General features: G+C 41.3%; 2 protein-coding genes across 28 annotated transcripts in view; both read right to left on the reverse strand.

The window, feature by feature from the left end:
* Positions 1–3,425, reverse strand: part of Alg9 (ALG9 alpha-1,2-mannosyltransferase) — a 116,478-nt gene extending 113,053 nt beyond the window's left edge. For 11 of the 25 annotated variants that reach the window (XR_002386832.2, XR_015451559.1, XR_002386833.2 and 8 more), the window contains exons 1-3: positions 2,909–3,408; positions 1,801–1,939; positions 276–410 (exon numbers count right to left, since the gene is read on the reverse strand). Coding sequence is in view for 18 of the 25 variants with exons in the window: in XM_021237890.2 (XP_021093549.1) it covers positions 276–410; positions 1,801–1,939; positions 2,909–3,042 (408 nt within the window). In the remaining 7 variants the exon portion in view is untranslated. Of the gene's footprint in view, positions 1–275; positions 411–1,800; positions 1,940–2,245; positions 2,666–2,705; positions 2,872–2,908 lie in introns of those variants that run through there. The other 14 variants (XM_004856543.4, XM_004856539.4, XM_021237895.2 and 11 more) reach the window with 9 other exon arrangements.
* A 1,038-nt stretch (positions 3,426–4,463) lies between these two features.
* On the reverse strand, positions 4,464–9,324 carry Fdxacb1 (ferredoxin-fold anticodon binding domain containing 1). 3 transcript variants are annotated; one of them, XM_004856554.4, is made up of 5 exons: positions 9,148–9,324; positions 8,771–8,927; positions 7,333–7,536; positions 7,006–7,164; positions 4,464–6,559 (listed from the first exon to the last, which is right to left on the reverse strand). In XM_004856554.4, the coding sequence occupies exons 1-5, from the start codon at positions 9,317–9,319 to the stop codon at positions 5,380–5,382; spliced, it is 1,872 nt and encodes a 623-aa protein (XP_004856611.1). In that variant the 5' UTR covers positions 9,320–9,324; the 3' UTR covers positions 4,464–5,379. The 3 variants fall into 3 exon arrangements, with proteins under 3 accessions (XP_004856611.1, XP_087068316.1, XP_087068317.1); XM_087212190.1 differs by lacking the exon at positions 7,006–7,164; XM_087212191.1 differs by lacking the exon at positions 8,771–8,927 and having other exon boundaries at positions 7,333–7,516; positions 9,148–9,319.
* Positions 9,325–9,398: the final 74 nt, after the last annotated feature.

Raw genomic sequence — 9,398 nt, forward strand, 5'->3', positions numbered from 1 at the left:
CAAGGTCCTGAGTTCGATCCCTGGTACCAAAAAAAAAAAAAAGTACCCTCTTCACTGGACATAATGGCCTATGCCCATAATCCCAGCTATTCAAGGAAGCTGAAATGGGAGGATCACCTGAGTCTAGCCTGGACAACATAGTTAGACCCTGTCTCAAAAGGGAAAAAAAAAAAATCCCCTCTTAGCTCCCAATCTGTTTTGTTCTCTTTTCAAACTTTTTCCAGAGACTTACCTCTTGATCATTTGTAACTGTTCTCAGGTTCACTTATCCTTACCTTATTAGTTTGTAGAATTCTTGCATGAAATGCAGCAGGCCAGGCATGAAGCAACAGATAAGCATAAGAACGAATGGCATACACCGGGGAATATTCCCAAGTCTGAAACCCTTTCCCATAGATGAGGTAGTGTGTCTAAAAGAAAAAACAGAGTAAGAGTTAAACTGCCCACCAGGCATGTCTGTAATCCCAGCACTTGGGAGGCTGAGGCAGGAAGATCACTGAGAGTTCAAAAAACCATCCAGGTTACACAATAAGTTCAAGGCCAGCCTGAACTACATAATGAGACCCTGACTCAAAAACCAAAATAAGTAAATTAATTGCCCAAAAACTCTTATGAGGACACAGGTAAAGATTCTGGGTAGAAACATTAAAGAGATAAAGATATGCAAAAATGCTAAATTTCTCAACATTTGCAACTAATGGATAAGAAAAGGATAACAATGACCTGCTGGGGATTTAGCTCAGTGGTTCCAGCACCTGCTTTGAAAGCGCAAGGACCTGAGCTCGATCCCCAGTACCCAAATCATAAAAAGAAAAAATAGATAAGTAAAGAAGTAAATAAATAAAATTTTAAAAAGAAAGAAAATGACCTGATGTTAAAAATATTAAGATATTATAAATTCTAGAAGACTGATCAATACTGAAACCTCAAATTTTACCCTCTTATTCTTTTTGTTTGTTTTGGTTTTGGTTTTTTTTTTGGTACCAGGGATCAAACTCGGGTCCTTGTGCTTGCAAGGCAAGCGACAGAACCACTGAGCTAAATCCCTGGCCCGAAAGTGTCGATCAGTTTCTTTTTTCTTTTTTTTTTGGTACCGGGGATTGAACTCGGGACCTTGCACTTACAAGGCAGGCGGTGGAACAACTGAGCTAAATCCCTGGCCTACCCTCTTACTCTTTTAAAGAGTCTTTGCCCAAAATTTAAACTCTAAATCTTATATAACCACACTAAACATCATTTCTACATTTTTTTGATGAAAAATGTTATATGAAAATTTAACTTCTGAATTCTAAATCTAATCAAAATTCTAATTCTAAATAAAAAATAGCATTATAAGCATACTTAGTTGCACTATTTTGATAAACATTGGGATAAATAAAGCACTGAAAGAAAGCGGTTGCTTCTGGGAAGCAGAATTCAGACATGAGAAGTAGAATAAGGAGGTGTTATTCCTTTAGGTTTTATGGTAGTTACCTTCTTTTGGTACCAGGGATCAAACTGGGGACCGTGCACTTTCCAGGCAGGCTGCAGAACCACTGAGCTAAATCCCCAGCCCTATGGTAATTAACTTTTAAAACTATCTCCAAATAGTTTTAAAAGATAATTACAAATCACATCTTTGACTAAACTAGAAAAATTTCCTACAACCTTCAATAGTAAGTAAATAAACAGCTTTTAGGAATTAAAAGCAAAAAGTTATTTTACTAGTAGCCACGCTTACATATTACTTGTATCTTGACTGGTAATAAATCCCAAGAGACAAAAGTCAAGAACAAAAACCCAAAAACTAAAATCACCTACTGGTTCCCAGTAGTTGAACGTTTCATCACAGTCAGAGATGTTGCTCAGAAGAGCAGCACACAACCTTGCTGAGAGCAAACACTTGAAAGCAGTAGATCCTTCAGGTGCCCAGACTTGACCTGCTTTGTTTCCAGATAATCTGCTCAGAAGAAAAAATCAAATTAACAAAAATAGCACGTGTAAAAAAAAAAATAGCATGTGTCAGGAAGGACCTTCTAAACAGAAGGAGTAAAACTAGACAGAAAGAACAAGAAAAGCAAGAAACAAATACAGTACTTAACTCATTCACTAAAAAATGTGAACCGTTTGTTCTGAGTAAAATGAATAAGGTAAAGTAAAATGAATAATACTGCTACCACTTTTAAGGTGTGAACTAATTTCTTCCTCTTAGCTTGTCGTATCTACAATACTCTGTTTATTTCAGGTCACCTAAAGAATGACTCACTTGAAAGCCTCAGTGTTCTCATATTCCTTTCTTCTCTTAACAGAGTTGCTACCTTCGATCGCTTTATTCATTTCCCCATATGTTCAAGTGAACAGCGACCTAATAGGTACAAAATGCATATCCTGCTCCGATTCCATGTGTTGACGGCTACCGAGGGATACCGGGGATAGAACTCATGACCTTGTGCTTGCGAGGCTCGCGGTGGAACCACTGAGCTAAGTGCCCGGCCCGACAGCTAGTCTTAAAGCAATCCTAGCCTGAAGTCTCCCAACTTGGGGAGAGGTGACTGCCGTCAGGTGCTAGAGGCTGGGGGCCCACATATAAAAGTAAAGGAGGATCTTCTGGAGGGAAATGAAAGCTGTGAGAAACAACTGCAAAAGGCCAATATCTCCCACAGAGGCTCTGCCCATGCCAAGAAATACCACGAAACCAGCGGGGCCTGGCCAGAAGCATCACAAACCCGCGCTTGAGGGTTTCTCAACGAGAGAAGAGACTCTAACGCGGGGTGAAGACTGAACCTCAACGCCAGTCCTCCCGGAAGAGCAGAAAGGCCCGGCCGAACAAAGGGCCGGGGCCCAGAGATGGGAGCCACACTCCAGGCAGACCAGACCCTCGCGGGCAGCCCCGACCCGGCCACGCCCCCTGCCGCACCGGCACACGTACTCGGGTCGGTGCTCCACGCCGCCGGCCTCTCGGGTGCCCAGCAGCTCCCGCAGCTTGTCCGCGGCCGAGGCCGTGTCCCCGCTGCTACTGCCGCCGCCGCCCTTCAGTCGCTGCCGAGCCCCTCGGCTCACCATGGCAAGCGCGGAAAAAAAGGTAGAATTACGCACTCTACGAAGTCAGCGAGAGCTCAGACAAATCTTAGCAGTCAAACGGTGTCCGCCTAGGGACAAAAGACTTTGACATGCGCAGAAAAGACTAAATTATAATATTGTTGGGCCAATTAGGGCAAATTCCCGAGTAGCAAACTAAAGGAACCTGAGAGTTGGCGTTCCTCATCCACCTACTTTGAACTCTCGGTATTTTTCCCTCTTTCTTCACTTTTCAGCATTCTTCACTCACCTATAAAAACTAGCCTTCAATAGGGATTTAGCTCAGTGGTTCCGCTGCCTGCCTCGCAAGTGCAAGGACCCGAGTTCTATCCCCGGTACCAAAAAAAAAAACAAAAAAACTTTAAATGAAAGCACAAATAAAAAGTGGTTACACAATTCTATAAAAGTGAAGTGTTCCGAGGTATTCAGTTAAAGATAATTAGCACAGCTGCCCACTAAAGGAGAGGTCTGTAAAAGGTCATTTTAAGACCTTGCCCTCTCTGTATTTCGTTGAGTGACAAGGACAGCCAGTAGCTCATAGTGCTTCAGAGACAAAACAGTAATGCCAGAATGTAGACTAAGAAGTGAAACACTGATGAAATTCTGTGCACCAAATTCAACCATACATCGTGACTGTTGTTGCTTCTACAGCACTGTGGTAAGCAATTTTACATTTTATTCCTTTTTAAAATTTTAATTCTTACCCAGGCATTGTAGTGCACACATGTATGCAATCCAGCATTCTGAAAGGCTGAGGCAAGAGGATCAAAAGTACAAGCCTAGGGGCCAGGGATCTAGCTCAGTGTTTCTGCTGCCTGCCTCACAAGCTCAAGTTCCCAAGTTTGATCCCTGGTCCCCCCCCCAAAAAAAATTTAATTCTCACAACCACCTTGTTTTATTGATAAGGGCCTTATATTGATAAGGCCCAAAAGGTCCGGGGATTTGGCTCAGTGGTTTCACTGCCTGCTGCACAAGCGCAAGGACCCGAGTTCGATCCCTGATACCAAAAACAAACAAACGTGAACTTTGATGTTTGGGCCAGGGATTTAGCTCAGTGGTTCTGACACCTGCCTCACAAGGACCTGAGTTCGATCCCGGTACCCCCCCCAAAAAAGTAGTCTTGATAAGGCCCAAAATAGCATAGTTAGTAAATGGTGGTGCCATATTCCAACTGAAGACTGACTTACAAACCCATTTTCTTCCCACCAAATCAAGAGAAAACCCTTAACTTCATACAGGCAGTTTTACAAAGGCACATTGCTGATAACATAACTGATCTTTTTTTGGGGGGGTGGGAGTACCAGGGATCGAACTCAGGACCTTGGGAGGGCAGGCACGGTGCCACTGAGCTATATCCTTGGCTCATAACATAACTGATCTTGATAATCATTCATTTAATCCTGATATTCTGTCCACTCCCCCAATCACAAGCTCTGTGCCACAAACAAGTTTATAAGTGAAGTGCTGAAATCAACAGTCCCAGAAGAGTATGATTTCACACTAAATATAATTTCCCAAGTATTGAAAGAGATTGATCCTATTACTCAATTCCCATATGCAGTCACTACTTATCAGGTTAAACATGCAGTTTGGATATATCATATATATCCTTTTCCTGCTGACCAAGAATAAGGAAGGAAAAGTAACAGAAAGTAGCAGGAAGAACATGGCTTTAGAGCAGCGATAGCAAACCTTTCAGAGCGTTCAGTGATACAAATAGCTCACTGCGAAATACATGCCATAAGTTCACCACCGTTTGAGGGTCCAACCCAAATATTAATCCTAAATTTGACACTTATTGGTTCCATGACTTTAATAAGTCAACTACAGAAAAGGCATGGTGACATCATGATAATAATAACATAAATTATAAAACACCTGCAAAGCTCATAAATGTTGGCCTTATCCCAAAAACCAACCTTATAAGTTTAGTGTGATAATACAGTTAAGGGAACCAGAACTGACAATGTAGAAAATATATTTATAAATATATCTGATTAGACATCTAAGTTCTATTGCCTCTTCAGCAACAGAGCACTAAAGTACAGGAAACTGTTGTTTTGTTTTGTTTGGGGGTGGGGATTGTCTGTTATTCAAGATCAAAATACTGTACAACTCCACAAATATCCCCAATCATATTACAGTCTGTAAATCTGAGTGATACAGTTACAGTTATCTTTTATCAACCAACAGTGCTAATACACACAGAGAAAAAGATTTAAAAACAAAACATAGTCCAGAGAGGACACCCAACCAATTGCAAGTTACTCTTTTTCATCTGAATACAATGAAGGATCATACTGTGGAAATGAATTTACTAAACTATCGTGGTGTAACACGTAGCTGTTGTTGAATCTCTTTTCTAAACTGGCACTGCATTAATGCTACCTGTTGCTGTGTAAGGGCCTTATCACATGTCTGGTAGGTCAGTCTATAGCATAGGCTGATCTGTCCAGTCCTTGGATCCTGAAAACGACCAAGTAACTGTATGGATGTAATAGTGTCTTGGGACACTGCTCGGGCCACAGTGTGAAACTCTAGTTCATCAAATCTTTTCTTCTCATCTAACCAAAAACTAATGTCATGCACATAGCATGGAGGATACAGGGAATAGCTTTTAAAGGGTACTATTTTCTCAGGGACAAAATTTTTCAGGAAACGGTTATCAAAGGTCCACAACATTCTCCAGTCAGAGATATCCCAAACAACCATAGTTAATAAGTCCAAGTTTATAGATACAATCACAAAACATTGATCCTTATGTGTAATGGTTGTAGCAGATGTGATGACAGCCCCAATAATAAGATCTTTGACATAATCTGGGCCAAAATTAGGAGACTTCACCTGAATCATATAATCTTTTCCATTTGGATGAAGGACAAACTCTACTGAACTGCTCATCTTAGCATCCTCCAATGGTGTCTGGATCAAAAGGCTATCTAGAATGCCTTTTAGGTGATCCAGCAATGATAAAAGACAGTCATGCTTCAGATTCTGATTAACCCCAAGGATAATTAAAGTCTCATGAAATGCTGGCATTGTGAATGGCAAAATATGGCACTTCCGAAAAACAAGTCCACTGAGGATGTGCAAAGAACCTGGGAGGAAGTCTGGTGCTTGAATGACAGCCTGAACATGAACTAGAAGAGAAAATCTAAGGCAGACCTTGATTTGTCCATGGATTCCTTCAGGAGCTTCTTCATTACCATCTCCTCTAGGACTCTTGGGAAGGCTAAGTTCTGAAAATGATACTAGAGAGTCCTCAATTTCTTGTGTTATTTCATCAGTCGTAGACTTGGAATTTAAGTTATCTTCACAGAGACTAATCCAAAAGGCAGACAGAATGTCACAGTTCCAGGAAGGGAAAACACTGGTGCTTTCCTGTGGCAGCAGGGGCCAGGAACACTTCAGCATTTTCAGAGGGAAAGCTGTGCCCAATTCAGCAATGAGTTTCTCATTTATGGTTTTGATAGGATGGCATGAAGATGCTTCCAGGAAACCCCTGTGTAAACACACAAAAACTAATTTTTCTCACTTAAAATAATTAATTATAGGAAAAATTAAAACATATAAAACATAAATGGCCAACCAGAAAAGAATTATCTTTAAATTGATCATGATAGGAAACAAAGAAATCATCTACTATAGGAGAGGTATTAGATACTTTAATTTTCATTTTCTTTCTTTCTTTTCTTTTCTTTTCAGTGCTGGGGATCAAATCCAGGACCTTGAACATGCTAGGCAAGCACTCTACTAATGAGCTACACCCCCAGCACAGGAGAGTGTACATGTATTCCAGAACTGTAGCAGCCACCACCCTTTACCAGGACTGACAAGTATTCACATCATTAACAATTTATGTATCATCTCATCAAAATATAGGTGCCCATCAAGACATTCAGGATACAACTAGAGGTGGAAGTAATTTCCAGCAAAGTAAGAGGTTACCTGTTCAACTTTCCTGCAAGTGCTTCTGGTTCTAGAAGGGAAAACCACTTGTCTCCTAGCTTGATTCTGAAGATTCTGGGTTGAGAACCTTCAAAGGGTAAGCTCTGGGTAAAGATATGGTTCAGAGCACCTTCTACATGAAAGGATTTATCTTGACTTCTAACAAAAAAGACAACAGTACAGTATACAGTCTGTCATTACTAAAGAAAGTAAGTGTTTCTAGAAATTTAATTAGGAAATCGGCAGAAAAAAGTCTGCCTGCTATAATGTTTCTCATTAGTGAGAGAGATGAAAAAGGAGAAGGCTTAGGCCTATGTTATTACTTACCTATATCCAGTGCACTTGTACCCTGGCACAGCATCACAGCTGAAGGGAAGCACATCACTTAAAATGAAACCCCCCAGAGCTGCCATGGCAACCACTTGCCAACTGTTGTGCCATTCTCTCTGGGGTTTATCTGCAGGAGTACCACCTTGTCCTCTACACAATGCCACATGAACTTCTCCTTCCTCTGCAAGAACATATGCACAGCTAATGGAATTTAAAAAAAATACCAAGGGTTTATCAGAAACAAGTAAAAATTACCAACAAAGGTAGCAATTTACATGTGGTTTAGCTGTGAAATAATTAAAATCCAATCATACTTGCAAACATTAAACCTCAAATATGCAAAGAAAATACAGTACAGTCATGTGCCCCATAACAATACTTGGCATCTGCTTTAATGCAAATCCTTTAATGCTTTAATGTTGTTCATCTATATGTCATAGAAATGTCAATCTGCAAACTTCCTACACATAATTCCCTGCTTGGCCTGTTTCTCCCCATTTTTACTTATTTATTTATTTATTTATTGGAGTTTTTTCGAGACAGGGTCTTGCTTTGTAATTCAGGCGGACCTTGAACTCACTCTGTGGCCCATGCTGGCCTTGAACTCATGGCAATCCTATTGCCTCAGCCTCCTGAGTGATGGTATTACAGGCGTGTGCCACAATACCTGGCCTCCTCATTTGAAAAAAAAAAAAAAAAAACTAGCTGGAGATTTAGCTCAGTGGTTCCACCGCCTGCCTTGCAAGGGAAAGACATGATACCAATCCCTGGCACCAAAAAACCCAAACAAACCTGATACACTTTTTTTTTTTTTTTTTGGTACCGGAGATCGAACTCAAATCCTTGTGCTTGCAAGGCAGGTGGTGGAACCACTGAGCTAAATTCCGGGCCCTATTGGTACACTTTTGATATACATAATGATCCACATTCATCATAGGGAATGTTTCTTCCCATTTAGAGTTTTTTCATTGCCTTCTGCCTATCAAAACTCTAAAGTTTATAGCTTAAAGCACTGTTTTTCTGAAAGATTGCTTTATAACTATGACCTAATGGAAACTTCCAGAAGTATCACAGATTTTGGTATAGTGTAAAGCACTGTTTTTTGTATTCTCAGTTTATATATAAGAAAAGAGAAATACATAAGGATTAAGTAAACTTGCTTAAAACTCTTATTAAATAATGGGCTAGGATTTGAACCGAGGCAGTTTGATCTCTAAATTTATGCTTTTACCCATCCGACTATACTGGGTGTCATTATTCTGCATTATTAAAAATATATAATCCATCTTTTATACTCTCAAGAGCACACTTTGCAATTTTATTTAGTATTTATGGTTATAAATCAACCTTTCCAACAAGATTGTGGGTTCCTTTGGGGCTTTGTATTCCCTCCAAACGTGTAACAGTAATTTACGTCGGGCTCTCTTTTCCTCACCTCTGGAAAAACTTGGCAAGCAGTTCCCTGTTCTTAGCTACTCCAGCTTTGCGTCCACAGTGAGGAAAATTAAAATAAATTCTATCAAATTTCCTGTTGTGTGGTTCAAAGGCATTTGCCAGTTGGGTGCAGTCCACACCGAAACGTATCTCAGTACCTGCCAAAGACAGTTTAGAGGCGCGACACACAGCTAGAAAGCTGTCTCAAGATCTGGAAACAAAAATCTCTCCCGGTTTGAACCGTACAGCAGGATTTCTGCGACTATCCCAGGGATAATCCAGAGCAGTCCCCAAGAGTCATACTCCCCCCCCCACCTCTTCCTTATTGGACTCTCCGGAGGCTGGGCGGGGCCTCGCGAAAGGGGCCCATCCCTCTACCTCTTTCGCGCAGGCGCTGCAGATTCTCCCAAGCCACTGGATCCCGGGCTAAATCAGCTAGGTGTTGGAGGCAGGTGGCGGTTAGGCTAGAGCGCGGATCCATGGTCTCTCTCAGAGCGGCAGCGAAGGAGAAATTCCCCTCCCCAACCAACAGGAGGCGTCGAGGGGCCATGGCCTTCACTGACACCACACTCACCTTTTCCTTGGCGCTAGTTTGTGGCGTCACTTCCGTGTCAAGTCTGCCCGCCTCC

This window comes from Heterocephalus glaber, unplaced genomic scaffold, assembly GCF_053883595.1.
Source record: "Heterocephalus glaber isolate CG9 unplaced genomic scaffold, H.glaber_assembly_v1.0 deba00001429, whole genome shotgun sequence".
In the NCBI taxonomy this organism is placed as follows: Eukaryota; Metazoa; Chordata; class Mammalia; order Rodentia; family Bathyergidae; genus Heterocephalus; species Heterocephalus glaber.

Coding starts and splice junctions, on each gene's coding strand:
- Fdxacb1 (XM_004856554.4), bottom strand. CDS start 9,319: ATGGCCCCTCGACGCCTCCTGTTGGTTGGGGAGGGGAATTTCTCCTTC. Junction 7,165..7,332: donor TACAAGTGCACTGGATATAG/GTAAGTAATAAC, acceptor CTTTTTTGTTAG/AAGTCAAGATAAATCCTTTC. Junction 6,560..7,005: donor CTTGCAGGAAAGTTGAACAG/GTAACCTCTTAC, acceptor GTGTTTACACAG/GGGTTTCCTGGAAGCATCTT.